The sequence below is a fragment of the Centrocercus urophasianus genome, unplaced genomic scaffold (genome assembly GCF_019232065.1).
Source record: "Centrocercus urophasianus isolate 14NV4802_14NV808 unplaced genomic scaffold, USGS_Curo_1.0 seq_27, whole genome shotgun sequence".
Taxonomy (NCBI): Eukaryota; Metazoa; Chordata; class Aves; order Galliformes; family Phasianidae; genus Centrocercus; species Centrocercus urophasianus.
In genome coordinates, this window is record NW_024884833.1 from 7341107 (window position 1) to 7363324 (window position 22218).

Sequence of the window (22218 nt, forward strand, 5' to 3'; positions counted from 1 at the left end):
CATTATTTTTGCAAATAACATAATTACATGGCCCTTACTTTTACTTCATGGCCTTGTTAACCTGTTTAACATCCGGTAATGTCTGAATGTGTGTTCTGTGATATGGTATAGACTCATCTGTCTATATAGTCTAGTTTTTGAACTGCTGATATGTTGCCCAGCCTGTGGCCATATTGAGATTATTAAGTTGTGTGGTTCTGTGTGATTCTGTCTTAAACTTAATTATATTATGTAATTCTCTGTGATTTTTGTCTTTGTTTATTAAAGATTTAATGTCTAAATACTCGTGAGTTACTGCAGAATTATACCTGAATGAAATGTTAATACTATAAAAAGCTTCCCTCTCTGCCCTTGAGTACCTACAGGGATGGGGTGTCCACATCCTCTCTGTGGGAAGCCTATTCCACTCTGAGTAAAAAACTTCCTTCTAACATCTAACCTAAAGTCTCCCTTCTTTTAGTTTAAGACTGTTCCCTTTTGTCCCATCACTATCAGGCCATGTAAAATGTCATTCTCTCTATTTTATAACCTCACTTTTGGTGCTGGAAGGTCACAATGAGGTATCCCTGGAGGTTTCTCCCCAGGCTGAACAAGCCCAGATACCTTCAGCCTTTCTTAGTACGGGAGGTGCTCCTGCCCTCTGATTGTGTTCGTGGCCTTCCTCTGGACCTGTTCCACCAAGTCCACGTCTGCCTTGTACTGGGGGCCCCATACCAGGATGCTGCTCTGGGTGGAGCCTCATGAGGGCAGAACAAAAGGGGAGAATCATGTCTTGCACTACTGGCCTTTGATTCATCCAAGAATTCAATTGGTCTTCGGGCCTGCAAGTGTACACTACTGGCTCATGTCCAGCTTTTTGTCTGCCAGAACCCCCCAGATTCTCCTCTACAGGGCTGCTTTCAGTGAGTTCTTCTCCTAGTCTGTACACGTATCTGAGATGATCATGACCCAGTTGAAGCACCTCAAGCCAGCCTGGTTGAACCTGTTTAGTTTGACATGAGCCCATTTTTCAAGCTTGTCCAGTTCCCTGTGGATGGCACTGCTTCCTTGTGTTGTAGCAGGCTGCACTGCTTCCTTCTGTTATAACAGCTGCACCAGTCAGCTTAGTGTTGTCTGCAATCTTGCTGAGAGTGCACTTGATTCCACTGTCTAGGTCCCTGATTAAGGTGTTTAAGAGCACTGGTCTCAAGACAGACCCCTGAAGGATACCACTTGTGGCCAGCTTTGACCTGGACGTGGAGCCATTTGACTACAACCTTATGGCTGCACCCATTGGACTAATTCCTTATCTGCCTAGAATTCAAGCCTTAAAATCCATGTCTTTCTGATTTAGAGATAAGGATGTGGTGTAGGACTGTGTCAAAGGCATTGCAGAAGTCCAGGAAGGTGACATCAGTTGACTTCATTGATGCCATCATCCTACCATTGAAAGCTGCCACTAGATTGGTGAGGCACATCATCTGTCCTTGATGAAGCTGTGCTGGCTGTGTTGGATCATCTCCTCTTCTTGCATTTGTCTCATTATTCTTTTCAGGAAGATTTGTTCTGTTATCTTCCCAGGCTCACTGATATGTAGTTACTTGAGTCTTTCTTTCTCTCTTTAATATGGGAGTGATGTTTCTCATTTTCCAATCACCATGGTCTGACAGCTATGCCTTTTCAGATTTGATGGAGAGTGGCTTGGCAACCATGTATACTAGTTCCTTCACAGGGTCGGAATAGACTTCTGAAAATCAAGTCCAACTCACCTCTTAAGCAGGTTTCCTACTGTAGGTTGCACAGAAAAGCTTCCTGGTGGGTTTTGAATCTTTCCAGAAAAGGAGACTCCACAACTTCTCTGGGCAGCTTGTTCCAGTGCTCTGTCACAATCTAAGTAGAGAAGTTCTTCCCTCTTGTGTGAAACTGTCCACATACCTATCCCACAATTCCTGAGCTTCACTAGAGGGATACTGTGGGAGACGGTGTCAATATCTTGGGATGCATGTCCTACAGGATTGTACAGTGTATACGATGTGGTCTTGAACTTGTTCTTCTCTGAGAGTGGGAGGAATCTTGCTCTGCTAGCCCCAGTTAGAGGTTTTGGGGACATGAGAGACATGGGAAGGCTAATTACCAAAAAAGGGCAAGGAAAAGAACTTCAGTATGTTGGTCTTCATCCATGCCTGCTGGAGGTAATTCTCTCTTCTCGTATATCAGAGAAGGTACACTCTCCTTGGCTGGCCTCTTCTGACCAGCATACCTGTAGAACCCTTTTTTGTTTTCACATCTCTTGCCAAGTTCAGTTCAATCTTGCCTTGACTTTCCTAATTCTATCTCTATGTGTCTGGACCACATCCCTGTATTCTTTTTAGGCTGCTTATCTATGCTTATACTGCCTGTACGTTTCCTCTTTGTACCTCAGTTTAACCATCAGGTCCTTGGTTAGTTGGTTTCCTGCCTCCCTTACTTGATTTCTTATGCTGGGATGTGGAAAGTTCTTGTGCTGTCAAAAAAGTATGTTTAAGTAGCTTCTAGCTCTGTTCTGTTCCTTTGTCCTTGATGAGTTTCCCAGGGGATCCCATCCAGTAATTCCTTAAGCAGGTAGAATTTTGCTCTTCTGAATTCCAGGGTCCTGAGTGTGCTCTTTGCCAGGCCAGTGTTTCAATGAATCATATAATTGTTTAAGCTGAAGGCACCCGTAAACGTCGTCTGGTCCAACTCCCCCCGCAATGAATAGGAATATCTACAGTTAGATCAAGTTGCTGAAAGCCTGATCCAGCCTGACCTTTGGAATGTCTCCAGAGATAAGACATCCACCACATAGAATCACCAAGGTTGGAAAAGACTTAGATCATCTCGTCCAACTGTCCACCTACCATCCTTTCCCACTAAACCATATCCTTAGCACCACTTCTGAATGTTTCTTGAACACCTCCAGGGACAGTGCTCAACTACCTTTCTCGGGCAGGCTGTTTGAGCACCTGACCACTCTTTTGTAGAAGAAATTTTTCCTAATATCCAGTTCAAATTTCCTCTGGTGCAACTAGAGGCCATTCTCTGTAGTCCTATCACTAGTTATGCAGGAGAACAGACTCACCACCTGCTCACCACAACCTCTTTTCAGAAAGTTGTAGAACAATGAGGTCTCTCCAAGCCTCCTCTTCTTCAGGCTAAACAATCCCAGTTCCTTCAGTCATTCCTTTTAAAACTTGTTCTCCAGACCTCTGTTCAGATTTGTTGCCCTTTTGTGAACACGCTTCAGAGCCTCGATGTCTTTCTTCACAGAATCACAGAAACACCAAGGTTGGCAAAGACCTACGAGATCATCCAGTCCAACCATCCACCAATCACTAATAGTTCTCACTAAACCATATCACTCAACACAAAATCCAAACATTCCTTGAACATCTCCAGGGTCGGTGACTCCACTACCTCCCTGGGCAGCCCATTCCAGTGCCTGACCACTCCTTTAGAAAAATAGTATTTCCTAACATCCAGCCTAAATCTCCCCTGGCGCAGTGTGAAGCCATTCCCTCTACTCTTATCACCAGTTACATGAGAAAAGAGGCCAATCCCCAGCTCACTACAACCTCTCTTCAGGAAGTTAGAGAGAGCAATAAGGTCTCCCCTGAGCTGCCTCTTCTCCAGACTGAACAATCCCAGCTCCTTCAGCCTCTCCTCGTAAGGACTGTGCTCCAGAGCCCTCACCAGCTCTGTTGCCTTTCTTTGAACCCACTCCAGAGCCTCAATGTCTTTCTTGCAGCGAGGGGCCCAAAACTGGACACAGTACTCAATGTGTGGCCTCACCGTCAGAGTGAGGCCGCTACTGGAGCTGAGTACAGGGGCACAATCTCTTCCCCGTTCCTGCTGGCAACGCCGTTTCTGATGCTGTTCAGGATGCCATTAGCCTTCCTGGCCACCCGGGCACACTGCTGGCTCACGTTCAGCCGAGCATCAATCAATACCCCCAGGTCCATTTACTCTACACAGTCTTCCCATTCTGCCCCACGCCAGTAGCGTTGCCTGGGGTTGTGTGGCCAAAGCGCAGGACCTGGCATTTGGTCTTGTTGAACCTCATCCCACTGGCTTCAGCCCAGCTCTCCAGCCTGTCCAGGCCTCGCTACCCCCAGGCAAATCCACACTTCCAGCCAACTTGGTGTCATTTGCAAACCTACTGAGGGTGCACTCAATGCCCTCTTCCAGGTCATCAATAAAGATATTGAAGAGGACAGGCCCCAGCACCAACCCCTGGGGAACACCACTTGTCACCGGTCACCAGCTGGATTTAGCTTCATTCACCACCACTTTCTGGGCCCAGCCTTCCAGCCATTTCCTAATCCAGCCAAGAGCGTATCTGTCCAAGCCACAGGCTGCCAGCTTTTGCAGGAGAATGCTGTGGGAGACAGTGCCAATGGCTTTGCTGAAGTCTAGGTAGATTATATCAACAGCCTTTCCCTCGTCTACCAGATGAGTAGATTGTAGAACTAGATCATAGAAGGAGATCAGTTTGTGGTCAAGCAGGACCTGCCCTTCATGAACTCATGCTGGCTAGGCCTGATTCCCTGCTTGTCCCACACATGTCACATGATCTCCCTCAAGACAGTCTGCTCCGTAACCTTCCCTGACACTGAGGTCAGGTTAACAGGCCTGTAGTTCCCCGGATCCTCCTTACAACCCTTCTAACCCTTTTTTGTCAGTGGGGGGCCTGAAACAGAACACAGTATTTGGGGTGTGGCCTCACTAGAGCTGAGTAGAGAGAGATGACCCCTATTTCTGATACAAGCCAGGACGCCGTTGACCTTCTTGGTCACCTAAGCACAGTGATGGCTCATGTTCAGCCAAGAATCAATGAACACTCCCAGTTCTTTTTCCTCAACACTGTCTTCCAGCTACTCTACCCAAAACCTGTAGTGTTGCCTGGGGTTGTTGTGGCCAAAGAACAGGACTGAGCATTTGGTCTTGTTGAACCACCTCTCTGGCAGCCTGTTCCAGAGTCTTGCCGTCTGTACTGTAAGACCTTTCTTCCTGATCCAATCCAAATCTTCGATCTTTTAATTTGACATAATTTCCCCTTGTCCTCTTACAGCAGGCTCTGCTAAAAAGCTTGTCCACTTTCTTATAGGCCACCTTTTAGACTTCAGATGCTGAAAGGCTGCTATTGGGTTTCTCTGGAGCCACCTCTTCTCCAGACTGAACAGCCCCGACTCTCTCAGCCTCTTCTCAGTGGGAAGGTGGTCCATCTCTTGTGCGTTTCTGTGTGTCTCCTCTGGACACTCTGTAACAGGTTATCTCTCCTGTGCTCCACATCTGGATTCAGTTTGTAATCCAGGTGAGGTCTTGTCAGCATAAAAGGGCAGAATCATCTCCCTTGACCTGCTGACTGTTCTTCTTTTGATGCAGCCCAGGATACAGTTGGCTTCTGGGCTACAAGGGCATGTTGCTGTCTCATACATCTTGCCATCCACTGGTACCCCCACAACCTTTTTGGCAGAGCTGTGCTATGTTCTTTTGTCCCTTAACTGATAGTGGGAGTTGCCACAACCTAGCTGCCAAGCCTTTGCACTTGGATTTGTTGAACCTTATGAAGTTCACCAGGGCCCATTGCTCAGCCTGATTAGCTCTCTCTGGGTGGCATCCTGTCCCTTGGACCTGTCGACTGCACCACACATTTTGCTGTCGTCTACTTGATTCCATTGTCAATGTCATTGCTGAGGATATTAAAATTCATTAGTCCCTGTACTGACACCCTGTACTGACAGGGACACCGCTTGTCACCGATGTTCATTTGGACATTGAGCCATTGACCACTATCCTCTGGGTATGATTATGCACCCAATTCCTTGTCCATCAAACCATCCATCAAATCCATCTTTCCTATTCGGAGAGAAGGATGTTGTTGGGGACTGTGCCAAAGGCCTTGTTGAAATCCAAGTGTCTCTTCCCTTGCTTGCTGATGCAGTTATGCCATCATTGAAAGCCACAAGGTTGGTCAGGCAGCACTTACTCTTGGTGAAGTCATGCTGATTGTCCCATATTGCCTCAGTCTCTTCCATATGCCTTAGCATAGTTTCCAGGAGGATCCTCTGCATGATCTTCCCCAGCATAGAGGAGAGGCTAAGAGGTTGGTAGTTCCCTGAGTCATTCTTCCTAACCTTTTTAAAAATGGGTGTGATACTGCCTTTTTTCCGGGAACTTCCTCTGACTGCCATGACTTTTTCAGGTATCATTAAGTTTGGCTTGGTGTCTGTGTCAGCCAGTTCACTCAGGACTCTGGGATGCATCTCATCAGGACCCATAGACTTACAGATGTTCAGGTTCCCCAGGTGATCACGAACCTGATCTTTGCTTGCAGTGGGAGGGGCTTTTCTTCCCTTGTTCCTATCTCCTGGACCATCTACTCAAGGACTGTGTTTAGAGCAGTTTATGGTGAAGACTAAAGTTTCTCCTTGTTTGTTGTTAAAAGCCTGCCTTTATTACACATGAGGGAGGTGTGACCTTCTGGACTTTCCTTTTCCGGTTGAATTACCTATAGAAGCCTTTCCTATACTTCTTTGATCCCCTTGTCAAGTTTAGTTCCAGTTGGGCCTTGACTTTCTGGACACCATGCCCTACGCAGCCTTGCAGCATCCTTATAATCTTCCCAGATTACCGTTCCTTCTTCCACTGCCTGTGCATTTGGTGTAGTGTAGATTCCCTCCAGAGAGAGCTGGCTGCATAAAGATTGGGAGTATGCCTTAGAAGACATATGTTTAAATGTTGGCTTTATTTTCATTAACAATCATAATTGTTGGATATCATCTGACTATAGGGTGCAGGGGAAGGATTGTTAATTGTGTTAAATCATCTCATTATTACGTTTTCCTTTTTTTTTTCGTATGAGCAGATCAATGTCAAAGACAATAAGCATGCCAAATATGTTGAAAATCACATTTCAACCAATGACATGAAGGCTTTCGTTTTTGAGAGTCAAGAAGATATGGAACTGTTTCTTGTGGAGGCAAGTAGGCATTAATTTTAAAAACTGATGAAATATTGATTTAGTAGCCACGTACTTTGGAGTTTACTACCATTTTAGTTGTAGCTACATAAAGCAGCAGTGTGGTTTTTTTTGCTTGACATACCCTTGAAGACATCTGGACACTTCAGCTAGTCTGGAGCGTGAAGAAAGGAGAGACATGAAACTCCATATCTGTTTCCCAGCATGATTAAATTCAGGATCTGGAGCCTTTAGCGGAAAATATGTCGGCTTTCCTCTGTGTACCATGTTGGATAGTAAAATCCATCTACTTTTTCTGCTGGTTGCAGCAGCTCTTCAGTTGAGGTCCTTTTTCAACAGACTTCTGTCTGGAAACTGTCAAAACATAACATAAACTTTGTTTGATTATACACTTCTCAAATTAGTAGAGGGATGATAAGTCTGTATTTATTGTTTTTTGTTTGGTTAGATCAGTAGAAAAGCTTAAACGGAGTGTTCAAAGACTTCTGTCTAGAGTAAATAATAAGTAATATTTTTCAAAGCCTGGGCCAGGTGGAGGGTTGCAGGAGTGCTAGGAAAATATTTATTGCTAGAAAAAGCTTTTGTCTTCTTTGACAAGGTTGTAATCATTGAGGAGGGGGAAAAAGTACTTAGTGCAAGGAAATGGAAAGAGCAGAATGCTGCTAATGCAGTACCAAGGATTTCTAGTGCCTCTTGACGAAATGGGTGAGAGTACATCTTTCTTGAGAAGGCAATGGTCCAAGTAACAAATCAGGCTAATTATTTTCCTAATGCTGCTCATTCCTGGAGTGGTGGGGTAATTGCTCCCATTGAGAGCCAGATGAAATAGAAAAAAACCACAGGACAGGACATTAACTATCATAGTGCTTTTCAGCTGCTCTCCTTAGAGTACTTTGATTAATGATAAACAATTTAGCAATTTTTGAAGGCATATACATCCTTCTCAGAAGCTAGTCATTTTTACATAAGTGAGTTGTTATTTGAGGTTCTGGGTTACTTTAACCAGCTGAGCTGGTCTTTCATGTGTGTACTCAATCTTCTCTGTTCCATTAAGATGAGAAGCTTTTTACAGCCTTATGCCTGTTATCTGCCATTGTCTGTGCAAAATGGATGTACGTGCAAAATGGAGCCAGGAAGAGAGGGCTTCTTATTACATCTGTACAGATTGGCACCCAGCTTAGCTATTAAGATTGAGTACCTTGCTCTAAAATTTGAACAGTTCTTTTATTACTAGTGCATTGTATTTCTGTGTACAGAGATAAGCTTTTGGAGATTTCAGTCCTGCCTGAAGAAGAGTAGATTTTTATGGGCTCTTCCATAAGTTAAATCAGTTTAAAATTAGTCAGTTACTTTAAAATAAGTCAGAATTCTTCAGAATAATACATGATCTTCATATAGTAATTTTTTCTGCTTGTTTTGACTAAGTAATATATTCTGTGTTTAGTTGCGTGATCGTCAGAAACTGAGAGTGAATGCTGTGTGTGCACCTGATAAATCGTGTGCTGAAACCTTACCATCAACACCTATTGAAGAATTACAGTACGTATCAGATTATTTTGGTGGGAAAGGTTCTAAATGTAATGTTTCCATGTATTTGCTATGTATTACCTTCTCTTACGAAGAAAGGCTGAGGAAGCTTGGCTTGTTCTGCCAAGTTCTGGGGAGACCTTATTGTAGCCGTTATTCAGGCTTTTGTTGCAGCCTTCATTCAGTATATAAAGAGAACTTATAAAAAAATGGAGAATGACTTTTTAGACTGTCTAATAGTAATAGAACAAAAGGGAACAGTTTTAAAGTAAAAGAAGGGAAATTTCAGTTAGATGTTATGAGGAACGTCTTTAGTGAAGGCTGTGGAGCCGGTAGCCCAGAAAACCTGTGGATGGTCCCATTCCTGGAGGTGGTCAAGGCCAGGTTGGATGAGCCCCAGGTAGCCTGATATGGCAGATGGCGGCCCTGCCCCAGATAACGTGGCTGGAAATGGGTGATCGTTAACGACCCTTCCATCTGAAGTCATTCTGTTGTTCTGTGATCTTGGTATTTTCCATGCAAATTGAATTCTTACCAGTTCAGTTCAGGGTTAGTGGGACTTTTCTGACCCTTCACTGACTTCACCTTACTTGTTTTCCAGATTTTGTGATGCTTGCTTTTTTTCTTTTTCTTTCCCTTCTTCAGCCGATATGGATTTTTCTCATATTTACGAGAGTTGTTTGATGCTCCTCTTCCTGTGATGAGCTACCTTTGCTCCCAGTATCATGTTCATGAAGTCCCTGTGGGAACTGAGAAGACCAGAAACATGATTGAAAGGGTGAGATGTACTGAATAGCACAAAAACAGCTGTCAACTACAGAATTACTTCTGAAATTCTTTGGCAAGATGATGTGGAGAGAACAGAAAAAATGGATTTTCTTTCTATTTGGAGTTCAGAAGTGAGAATGGTTGTGTTACACAAACATGCTGCAAGACGTAACAAATCCAGTCCACTTACGACTTTCCAGAAAGTTAAATGAGTTTCACCTGGGTCCCATTCAAGTCACCCTGCCCCATGAAATGTTTAAAGCAATGATTAGGAAGCTGCTTCATGATTTTTCTACATCAGATGTTCAGATTATGGCCACTACTGGTTTATAATTTCAGATAAAATTGATAGCGATGAATATCACAAAAAGCTTTTGAATTCTTAGATACAGGCTAAGAGTTCCAACAGAGAATCATTTCCCTCCTTTATTCTTTCATGTAGTCTTCCAAGCTTATCGTTGATGGATTGTAATAGGTAACATACATGACTGTTTTCAGCTTTGGTCCTTACTTGATGTCTGTTTTGTACCTTTTTACAACGAATGAACTCTCCAAGTAGAAGAGCACTTCCTTGAGCTGAGAACATGAGAGTTGCATTTTTGATAACCTCATGGAATAAACTTTTTGAATGAATAACAAATATTTTTTCGTCATGATAGCTGTTGGTCCTACTTTTTTGTTTCTCATGCTTTGAGAATGAGGAAGAAGGTAAAATTGCAGAGGGTCTTAAGTGAAAACCTTTTTCTGAGCACTCTTATTTTTTTTAGAATGGCAGTTCTTCCATCTTCCTGCTTATTACCTGATACCTGTATTATAGGTCTGTGAATTACATTTTATAGGCCATTCAGATTTACTCTGTATATTCTCTGTCCTTTCCAGAGCTCCATGAAGAACGAGTAAGAAAACAGCTGATAGGAGGGCAAAGCTAAGCCAGTATTTATAATGTGTTGCGCTTAGCATATTCTGTCAAGCTGTGAGAAGTTCTTCTTCTTTCTGCTTTCATTACTTCTGATTTTGTTTCATGTGTCTCAGATAAAGTTTTAGTTTAAAAGCACATTATTTTTAGTAGAGCTGAGCACATAGAAAAGGTATTATACAAAAATATTGTCAACTGTGATGTGGCTGTAAAGTAAAGGAAAATAAATGATTTTCATTGTCTAGGAACCAAATAAACAATGTTTCAGGTGCTTTTTTATATAGTCTGAAGAAAAAAAAAAAGTAGTCAAATTTATTTTGTCTCATGGAGTCTTTGCTATTACTGATTTTCTAAATACTTCATGCTTTTTAAATACTGCATTGCCTTACACTATGATAAACGTTTGGTTATTTGTTGTATCCTGTTCAATGTGAGCAATTTAAGATCAGTAATTCAAATACTTTTATACCTCAAACGTTTTCACACAGATGTTTTCTTAACTGAAATTGATGCTTTACAGCTCACCCTATCCTCTATTTCTTACATGCTTTTGCTTTTCAGGTATACCAGCTAAATTTTCATGCAGTTACACCCAGAATGAGCCTTGTTTACGATGGAGTGAATAAATACACAAGTATACAAATATTAACAGGCTTTATCAAAGCACATTTATATAACATTGCTAGAGAAGTATGTAAAAAAAATGTAATATATTAGAAGCAGTCTATGTGTCAGAATAATCGGAAGATTTTTAATTGGTAGTGGTAACATAGGCTATGTTGTGATATCTTAGCACTTCTTTGCTGACTGATCAAATTATATGATGGCTTGTTAACAAAGGCTTGCTAACAAATCAGAATTTTGCATGAGTTGATCTTCTTTACTTTAGATTTTAGCTAGTTTATTCCTCTCTCTGAAAACATTGCCTTAAATAACACTTTGGTATGATTAAAATTTTTGTGGGTTTTTTTCTTTCTTTTTTTTTTAGGTCATAAAAGAAACTAAACTCAAGCATATTTACACAGCAGAAGAAAAATATACCATTAGAATATCCATGTATACAAAATTAACCTTTTCTACTAATGTGTGTCTTAGACCAGCCCAGTTTCTCAATTATTCTGTGGGTACAGATGAAAGAAGACAGCTGGAAAATCAGCAGCAGGTAGGAATTTACTTTAGTTATGTATGATATCAGCTACTGTTGTGCAGTAAATGTAGCCAGTTTGCATGTATCTGTGTAATAGGTTTATGTTAAGAATACTAATGTGTTTTCTCTTATTTCAGAATATCAAGCATGTATTACAGTCATTAGATAAGCAGTTAATGACATTGTGTGAGAAACAGAAGCATCTGGAATGCAGGGACAATGAGCTACGGCAACAGAAGAAGGAGCTGTTGGAGAGGGGAAGCAGAAGGAAACAGCTGGAATCAAAAATTGCTGTGAAATACGATAGGTAGGAAACAATCCTATACATGAAATAGGAACAATTTTAATAGGAAGCCAGTATACAGTTGTTATTATTGTAATGTGCTTTTAACCTAAAAACGTAGCCAGTACTTAGGTGTCAGATATAGGTAGACCAAGAGGATGCTTAGAAAGGGAGTAGTAGTTAAAATGCCATATAAAAATATCCTAAGTACTTTCCTTTAATAGTATCATAGGATTCCACTGAGAAGTCATTGCACTGATTTACTTAGTTGCCAAAGCCTTCTATCTTGGTAATACTCATCTTGGTACGCAAGGAATCTTGGTGATATGAAGGTCAAAGGCAGCTTGATTACAAAGAGTAGTGGAGTTCAGGATACTTAGGGGAGAAAAGATGGCAAATAGCAAGTTCACAGTGCTTTGAGAGGGCAGACTTGGGCCTTTTCAAGGATCTACTTGTTAGTGTCCTACGGAATAAGGCACTGGGGGGAGGAAAAGGAGCCCAAGAAAGCTGGCTAATATGCACATATTATATTATAAATACAGCAGATACAAAGAGCAGAACACTCTCAGAGCAAATTCTCAGCTACAAAACGCTATTTTCCAACATAGTTGTTGGTTATACATAGCGTTAGTTATACATCTTTGCCAGCAGTGCACGAGAGCCTACATGCTGTGTTCATAAAAATCTGCATGGCTGTCTGAAATGTGCCTTGTCTTTCATGTCACTGTTGCCACTGCTGGAACATACAATTCTCTATCTCCCTGTGCCAACATCCACTGCGTCAGTGAATGTCAGTGGGTGCAGTTTTGTCAGCCTGGAGGAATTCAGTTGCATCTCTTTGCTTCATTTGCGCTTCCACATCAGATACTGTTTTGTCAGACTGCCCCACTCACTGCTGCTGTATGTCAAAATATAATGGATTGTTGGGGAGGGGTTTCAACCTCCACTGCCATGCCAACAATATCTGCCTTTGATGTCACAGTCCAGTGTAATAAACTAGGAGTCATTCTTTCTGTAGCAGCCCTCATACAAAAAGGAAGCATGGAGAGAGTGGAAGTAAGGATGGGTAACCTAGGAAGAATACAGAGATACTTTGTGAGCATATGGGGAAGCAATTAGGAATGCTGAACCTCAGATAGAATTGATTCTGGCTAGAGATCTCAAAGTGCAAAGTAGAGGCTTTTACAAGTACATCAGACTACAAGGTGGCATGGGCCCACTGCTGAATGAAATGAGAGTCCAGGGTACCTGGTAGATTGTACGGCTGAGGTACTGAATACCTTCTTTGCCTCAGTCTTTACCATCATGATTGACCTTCAGGAATGTCAGGTCTCAGAGACCAGAGTGAAAGTCTGAAGCAAGGAAAAGGCACACTTGATGAAAGAGAATCAGGTCACAGAATACATGAGCCCTAATGTTATGCAGTGTGCCCATGAGTGATGAGGGTGCTGGCAGATGTATTTGCAGGTCCACTCTCAGTCTTTGGTTGATCATAGCAGTGAAAGAAATGTCCGGAGACTGGAAAAACAAATGACACTTCTAACTGCACGAAGCATGGGGACCCAGGGAAGTGTAGGACAGTGAGCTCTACCTTAATCCTTGGGGACCATTTTCAGGCAAATGAGGGAGAAAAAGATCATCACAATTAGAGTAGATTCTCCAAGGAGTGATCACTATGCTAAACTTCTTTAATGAAATGAGCAAACTCGTGGATGAAAATAATGTCTTCCTCTCCCCGTAAGATTCTCATAGACTGTTGATATATGGATTGGATGGGCAGACAGTAAGGTGGGTCGACAAGTGACTGAACAACCAGGCTCATAGGGCAGTAGTCAGTGTACATGATTTTTTTCATAACTTAAACCAACACTAAACAGAGACTGACATAATTACCTGCATTACCTAGTCTGTAATTACCAGGGTATCTCTTCTTGTCCTTCTTGAAAATTGGAACAGTATTTGCCAGCTTCCAGTCAGTTTCAGTCCTCTCCAGATTCCCGAGATTCTTGAAAAATGCTTGAGAGAAGTCTCACAATGACTTTGATGATCCCTCTAAGTCCCTTGGGAAGAATCCACTTGGATTCCATGAACTTATCTGGATCAGGATGAAGCAGCAAGGTCTGCTCAAGTTCAGAGCTGATGGGGAAAATTGATCCTTACCACAGCCACAGTCCTTCAAGTTGGGGCACCTGGGTTTCTGGAGCTCATCATCAGTGTTGAAGACAAAGGCAAAGAAGACATTAAATTTTTCTGCTTGCCTGCATAGCTCTTGTGTTACAGCTGATGCATTAAACTGAAAGAAGTGTTCAAAAAGACCAACATGGCCATAGGGCTGTAGTGTTGTTACTGAGGGACCAGAGCCAACTGCTGCACAGTCACAGTAGCCAAGTAGCTGTGCAGTGTGCTATCCTTAAAACTGGATGTGAGCTTAGCTTCAAAGCCAGGTTTTGATCTCAGGTGTCCTACTTACGTACATACATATTCATTTACTGTCATGGTGTTCAACTAGAACACAGAATGCAGCTTGAAGGGAGGAGGTAGATCCTCCAACTGAGCAAATACTGATTAAATCGTTCTCTTTGGAAGAAAATAATTGCACTCTTTAATTTTGCAAAAGGGAAGCAGTTCTTACACAGTGACGGACAAGGATTTTACAGATCTTCTTGCATATTGTGCATATTTGCACTAGAGATGCAAGTGAGTTAAATAATGCCTTGCATTGAATATAACCTTGTAAATATTCATGTTTCTAATTGAAGTGATTACCTAAACAAAACTGTGTATAATTTTAAAGGTAAGTTATAAGAATCATTAAGGTTGCAGAGGGAACTTGAGGTGATCTGTAGTCAATATTCTTAATGCGTGGTCAGTGCTGGAGACTGTCCTTTCAAAACTGAAAACATTTGTGGAGGCTGCACAAGATGTTTGTTTTTATTGGAGGAAAAAAATTTGAGTGTCATCCTCTCGGGACCTCTTGCTTCATCTTAAGTCCCCTGTCTCTCATCCTTCCAGTACGTGTCTTTTGTAACAGCCTGATTCCTTCAAGTCCATCACTTCCTGCAGAGGATGGATGGTGAGAGGTTGCTTTTGGTTGCTCCTGAAGCTATTCTTTTCCAGGCTGAACAAGCTAAGCACTCTCATCTTGTTCTTATAGGTCTTCTGCTGTAGCCAAAACTAAGTGCACCACTTGTGATCTAATGAGTGCTCAACATACCGAACACAGAGGAAAAATCTCTCTTCTGCTTGTGTTCTTGCTCCTGCAGCCAGGGCACGCTGCTGGCTTATGCTCAGTTTACTGTCAAACATGTATTATTGCTTTGTTCGCTTTCTTCCAGGGAGAGGACTTAGAACTTGGCCTTGCAGAATCTGATCAGCTTTTTGTCCGCTCTTCCTCCAGCCTCATCAGGTCTCTCTGAAGAACAAACAGGCTGCTTCCCTGCAACTTAATGTTTTCTGAAAACTTGACAGGAGTGCCTTCTATTCCTCTGTTCCACCAGGTTACTGGCAGAAATTTCAAACAGGATAGCTCTTGTGCCCGACTTCTGTTGTACCCAACTTGATGCTGGCTTCCAGACAGAAAACAGCACAATAATCATGACCCTAAGCCTCTCATCCCTCTGCCACTTCTTTTGTCTTTTTTTTTAAGTCTGGTCATTCATGCATCCAGACTGCTGTTTCCAAACTTGAGTACAACCGTGCTGTCAGAGACAGCATTAAATGCTAGGGGAATTGATCCAGAGCCAGACCAAGACAAGTGTGAAGCTTATGTAACTTAATGTTCCTATGTCCACCTGCTAGTGAGGTTCAGAATGTATTTGCTGTACATAGGTATGTGCTTATTTATGCATGGTGAGCAGCGTAGCTCAAGCAGACAGATAACAGCATGCACATAAACACAGACAGCACCAGTACTGTGTTCCATACAAGCAGAGCAGAAGTTTCTTAATGAGACTTAAATGAATACGTATTTGCAGAATAGATCCCATCAGCAGCTGGGCTCAGACAAGTAGCTACCCCTAGATACAGTCTCCCCAGTTGCTGGCATCTGAACATAGAAACCCACTGAAACCAGGCTGCTTGAAGTTGTACCTCAGCTTTCCACTTCGTGCTGAACTTCAAGATGTTCTTATCAGTCCTGTTTGATACCCAGCTTCTGTGGTCTCCTTTAGAGTGAGAAGCACACCCTGAGCTCCCAGACAACTTCATTTAGTTGCCAGCAAGTCTGGCATGGTCTTTGCTATAGAACAAACACTTGCTTATACCTCTGCGTGTGAGAGACAATCAGGTTGGTCAGCTGTGTGCCCTTGGTAAAGGCTTGCTGACCGTTCCTGATCACCATCTTCCTCATGCTCCCAGAAATGTTTTCAGAGTGTACTTGTTCCAGCATTTTTCGAGGGATCAAAATGGGAAGATGGTTTTAAAGTTTTTTGGATTGTTCTTTGGGCTGGCTTGGTGTTTTTTGAAGATCTCAAAATGTTTTGCAGCTATGCGTACTCTTCTCTTGAAGTTCTTTGTAATTTTGTGCTTTGGGGAATTTAAAAGGAATGAAAACTCCGCTTTTCTGCAGTAAATGAGGAAAGCTGGGGGCAGAGTTTTTTCTTAGAATGTGTAGTGAGAATTAAGCAAGCCTCCTTAACTCTCCTGTGCTGTATTGTTTCAAGAAAGTAGCAGCAGTAAATTAATGTCATGTTTGCACTGATTTTTTAAGTCTGAAATGTATAGAAAGCGTATGATTTCTCAGTGATACCATTAGCAAACAAAATTAAAGTGTCTCTAATTATGATTTTTTGATATTTTAACTTTCTTAGGATGCTTGGATAGAAAATGCCTCTGATGTATTCAAAATGTTTAGAATTGCAAATTCTTATTCTTGCCAGCTGTTGGTTCATGACATATGAGATTAAGAATTTTGGTATTTTTCTGCAATTTATTTTAATCACGATTAATTGTATATTGGTTCCTTCTGTAGTATAAGACAGCTGGAACAAAATCCTATCAACCTAGAAAACGAATCTCAACAGGCAAAACTAAAGATCAGAGCCATAAATACTCAGAAAGCAAAACTTGTTACAGAATTAATGTGTCATGTAAAGGTATGTATTTTTTCTTGGTGTTTGTTCCAATACTGTGAAAAGTCTAATTCTTATGAGTAGGAGTAATGCAATATATGAATGTGTCATTGCAAATGTTTGCAAGCTATCTTGCTTGAAGATAGGTTTCTTTTGAAGCTTTTATAAACTTGCACTTTCTTATCTGTTGTTGACTCAATTTATAAATCATTAGCTGGCTTCAGTTTAGACTTTCACTGTGTTTTTGTGAACACAGGAATTGACTGTGCAATAATTTCTTTGTACTTTCTCAGAGTACTGCATGTTTATGCAGATTGTTTCTTCTCAGTTTATAATCTGCTTTTTTATATTTTTTTTTACTGGGAAAAAAAAAATGTTACAGGCCCTCTAAACGTCCACCTTACTGCTAAAAGTAGGGAAGATACTCCTTACACAAGAGCACTATGAAGTAGTTCCCATAACCTGTCTGTTTTAAACTGTCACAAACTCTTTTCTTTTTTTAAGAAAACTTAAATTTAATCTATTTTCTTTGTGTAACAGATTTCTCTCTTACAATTGAGTTCTTCTGTACTGATTTCAGCTGAAGAAAGATTTTCTTCGTAGTGCGTGATATGATGCTATGTTATGGCTTTTGGAGAAAAACAGTGCTGATAATATGCCGATGTTTCAGTTTTTGCTAAGCAGTGCCTCACAAAGCCAAGGGCATTTCAGCTTTTGGTACTGCCATGCCACTGATTGGACTGGAGCTGGGTACAAGGAGCTGGGAGGGCACGGAACCAGGACAGCTGATTTCAACTGACCGAAGGGATATTCCATATTATATGGTGTCATGCAGAAAACTAGAAAACTGTGAGGAGTTGATCAATGGGGCAGCTGAAAAACACATTATTTGTTTTCCTATGCAGAATTATGTATCACTAAACATCCGCAAAGCAGATTTCATCCTTCAGAGCACTGCAGTGGATGCTGAGAAGAACAGACTAGAAGCAGAGTACAAAGCAGCAAGTGTAGAGCTGCGAGCTTCAGAGGTTAGTATTTCTGTGAATAGTGGGAAATCTACAATGAAACTATGTTCTGTGAAAGCCTTTATAGTGTAGAAGAGGAAGTTTCTGTGACATTCCTTAGGAATGTATATTAATATTGCTAATTCAGCCTTGATTTCTGTGGTTTGATTGATTGATTTACACATTTAAAGATTTTCAATGAACTTCTATGAGAACTTCATCAATTGTCATGTCCTTGTTAGTCTGAGTAGAAGGGTTAGCTGGTTTTTGGAAATGTTCTTCTTCTGAATTTGTCATGGACAAGGGGACCCAACCCATGTGGTCAGTGCAGAATCATGATGAACCAAAACACATTGCATTAGAATGCAGCAGAGCTGCTTTACTCTTTCTTTGATTACTAGTGTTTACTAGTCCTTTCATTAATCTGATAGGAATTTTGATAAAAAGGCAGTTTCTGAGGAGCTGATGAAGTTGTTCTTTCTAGTGTATTGGTTTGCTGCTTGGAGATCAGTTTCTGTATTTATTTAGTAAACAAGCAGTCTTTCAACATACAGCTCCAGAATGGTAGGTTTGTTCCTTATTTAGTGAGTAAGGTTTACTATAACTTGTGCTAATTTAGTCTGATAGACAAAAAAAAAAATTTTTTTTGTTGAATTGAAAAGCAAGTGATTTTTATTTTGGATGATTATACATTTTGAGAAATAATGACCTGAGCATATATTTAGAAATACTACTGGAGAGTACAGGTATTATCACTAGCAGGAAAACTAGGAAAATTAGAACTTAAGCAAAAAGTAACTTGCAGATAGAGGCAAATCCAGGATGTTGCCTGGAAGGTCACTGTTGGATCAGATCTCTTATATGATGTAGCTGTTATTCAGACTTACTCAAAATCCAATCTGAATTGCTGTATTGCTGAGCTTGGTAAGGAGTAAGAATGTTTTATAAAGCCATGAACTTCATGGAATAGTCTGTATTGTCACTTTGTATTGTAAATGTATTTAATACTTTTTGGTTTTGTTCCCATGTTCTTCACCCTTTAGAGATCAGCTTTGAGTTGTTGTATAACTAGATGTCTAGTCAGATAAGTAAGTGGTATGTAAGGTAAACATTCTGATGATTCTTGGTTAGAGAAGGATTGCCTCATTGCTTAGTGAACAGGTGCTTGGGTCAGCTGAGGTCCTATTAGTCTCTGATGCTGCATTCAGCTACTTAAGTGGAGGAAATTATATCAGAACTTCTATTTGTGGTGGTTGCTTTACTTGATTTTAGAAACATTAAAAACCCCAGTCCTTTAATTAGTAAACCTAGTGATCAGTCTTTCCAGAAATTTAATGGCTGTGGAGGAAAACTCTTTTGAGTATTCAAGTGTGTTCAAAGTTTTCACTTACATAAAAGTCCAAAGCCATGCTTCCCCAAATGCAACATGTTGAGTCTTTGAATTAAGCCTCATGGTTCTTTTTTAGGTATTCTCTTTGCTGTGTTGCACTGTGGATGATATGTTATACACTCTAGTATGTCTCATATTCTGCCTTAACAGAGCAAAGTCTCTATAACTTAGCCAAATTATACATTATCATATCAAATCAGGTATTGTTTAAAATAATACTGTATTTAAATTGCGCACTCTGTCTTCTTAGCGATGTTGTCTGTGAGATCTTTTTCCTGCAGCAGTTTTGCATGAAGATAGTCTTGCTCCAAAGCTGTCCTTGAGGATGCCACCACAGTGCTTTGTGTAAAATTGCTGCATGCTTTCATAAAATAAGCCTGCAAAAAGGAGAAAACTAAACAGAAATAAGTATGTTGAAAAGAAGCTATATAATGAAACTAAATTAAAAGCTAATTGTTATGATTATGGGGCTATTGATTTCTGTGATCGTCAGATACTTCTGTAGGTCATGTGTTGGTTTTGATGCATTAATTGAAACTGATACGGTGGGAATCAACTGAAGAAGCTTAGCACTTCTTCATGATGTTTATCTGCCAAGAAATTTTGAGGCTCAGTAATACCTAAGTAAGCGTCTGATTAATATTTGAAACAAACAGAGACCCTTCTTATTACGTCTAAGAGAAGATCCCACATGTTCCTTTTGTGAATGCTTGGCACTGGCATATAGTGGAGAGAGCAGTGTGTGTAGTGGACCCCAATTTTTTTTTAAACTACTGATTTGAAAAGGCCAGAACAGTGCACTTTTTTCAACAAGACAAGTTAACTGGGGTTCATGTTTTGTCATTTCAGTACAAGTCAGAACAATGGTGTTATTTAATAACATCTTGTGTTTATTTAGTGAACCAAAGAAGTAAATCTGTGTTTGTTACCTGTATTGAGCATCAGGAAGGATAGTTAGTCCCATCTGCTTATTAGATAATTGGCAGAGTTGCCTACACGTTCACAGTGATTGTTTGAAGAAGTCTTGGTAATTCTCTTGCTTTGATAGCTTGTTATTTGTTAGGTTCATTTGTTGCAAACTTGTTTAAATTATTGATGTTAGTATGTACGTTGCAGCATTTGCTCATTAAGTCAGGTTTCATTAAAATGCAAAATCTGTTTTCCTTTGTATAAATTTACAAACTTGAAATAATTAACTACTGCCACCAGCCAAGTGTTCTGACACTAATTCTTGAGAAGACGTTGGATAGTGGTAGTGTATTTTCTATAACCAGCTTCACTTTTTGCACAAAACCAATTGCGCCATTGGTGAGCACAACAGAATGCAAATTGAGAATGCAGAATATAAGTGTATCCTGCTCTTGACTTCAGTAAGCTGTAATCAAAGCCCTGCACTTGTACAAACCTTTACTGAAGGAACCACCAAGTTGGTTCTTACACTGTTGGCTGAAACAAATTTGAAGCTCTTTCTGGGCTATATTTCATAGTAACTTTGTCTATTCAAAATATTATTTCTGCCTATCACAGAATCGTAGAGTGGTCTGAGTTGAAAAGGACCACAATGATCATCTAGTTTCAACCCCCCTGCTATGTGCAGGGTCACCAGCCACCAGACCAGGCTGCCCAGAGCCACATCCAGACTGGCCTTGAATGTCTCCAGGGATGGGGCATCCACAACCTCCCTGGGCAACCTGTCCAGTGTGACACCACCCTCTGTGTGAAAAACTTCCTCCTAATATCCAACCTAATCCTCCCCTGTCTCATTTTAAATCCATTCCCCCTTGCCCTATCACTGTCCACTCTTGTATGCAGCTGTTCCCCCTCCTGTTTATACGCTCCCTTCAAGTACTGGAAGGCCACGATGAGGTCTCCCCAGAGCCTTCACTTCTGCAAGGTAAACAAGCCCAGTTCCCTCAACCTTTCTCCAAGGAGAGGTGTTCCAGCCCTCCTCTGGAATCATTCCAAGAGCTCTGCGTCTTTCTTGTGCTGGAGGCCCCAGGCCTGGATGCAGTATTCCAGATGGGTCCTCACAAGAGCTGAGTAGAGTGGGACAATCATTTCCCTCTCCTTGCTGACCTCTGCTCTGTTAATGCAGCTCAGGATGTAGTTGATCTTCTGGGCAGCAAGCTCACACTGCTGCCTCATGTCCAGGTTCTTGTCTACCAGGACTCTCAAGTCCTTCTCCACATGACTGCTCTTGAGGGGTTCTTCCCTCAGCCTGTATAGATACCTGGGACTGTCCCATCCCACATGTAGCACCTTGCACTTGGCCTCATTGAACCTCATTAGGTTCTCACGGGCCCACTTCTCCAGCCTGTCCAGGTTGTTTTTGTTGGCTTCCCTTCTCTCCAGTGTATGGACTGCACCACTCAGTTTGTTGTCATCTGCAGACTTGCTAGGAGTGTACTTGATGCCATTGTCTGTCATTGATGAAGATGCTGAAGATGATGGTCCCAAGACCAACCCCTGAAGGGACAGAGCTCTGCTCGTGGCTGGCCTCCACCTGGTCATACCATTAAACACAACCCTTTGGCTGCGTCCAGCCAGCCAGTTCCTAATCCATTGAACAGTCTATCTCTCAAATCCATACCTCCCCAATTTAGAGAGAAGAATGTGGTGAGGGACCATGTCAAAGGCCTTGCAGAAGTCCAGATAGATGACATCTTTTGCCCTTCCCCTGTCCACCAGTGCCATCACTCCATCATAGAAGGTGACCAGATTGGTCAGGCACTATCTACCCTTGGTGAAGCCATGCTGGCTGTCTTGAATCATCTCTTTGTCTCGTATGTGCCTTAATAAAGCTTGTAGATAGATCTGTTTCAAGATCTTCCCAGCCACAGAGTTGAGGCTCACCGGCCTTTAGTTCCCCAGCGTCATACTTTAACTCTTTCTTAAAAGTGGGAGTGATGTTTCTTATTTCCAGTCACCGGGGACTTCACTGGGCAGCCATGATTTTTCAAGTATAGTGGAGAGTAGCTCGGCAATCACATCAGCCATCTTTCTCAGAACCCTAAAACAGATGTCATCTGGCCCCATAGACCTATGTGCATTCAGTTTAATGTGGAGGTCTCGGACTTGTTCCACTGTTACAGTGGGGTGGAATCAGCTCCTCTCCTGGCAGACACGGTGAAGAACCTG

The 22218-nt window shown here is 41.5% G+C and overlaps 1 protein-coding gene across 2 annotated transcripts in view; it reads left to right on the plus strand.

Moving 5' to 3' along the window:
• SMC5 (structural maintenance of chromosomes 5) overlaps window positions 1–22218 on the plus strand; it is a 61487-nt gene that overhangs the window by 26388 nt on the left and 12881 nt on the right. For both annotated transcript variants that reach the window (XM_042826782.1, XM_042826783.1), the window contains exons 11-17: window positions 6863–6976; window positions 8421–8515; window positions 9149–9281; window positions 11176–11349; window positions 11472–11641; window positions 16587–16710; window positions 17592–17714. In XM_042826782.1, coding sequence (XP_042682716.1) covers window positions 6863–6976; window positions 8421–8515; window positions 9149–9281; window positions 11176–11349; window positions 11472–11641; window positions 16587–16710; window positions 17592–17714 — 933 coding nt within the window. The remainder of the gene's footprint in view (window positions 1–6862; window positions 6977–8420; window positions 8516–9148; window positions 9282–11175; window positions 11350–11471; window positions 11642–16586; window positions 16711–17591; window positions 17715–22218) is intronic.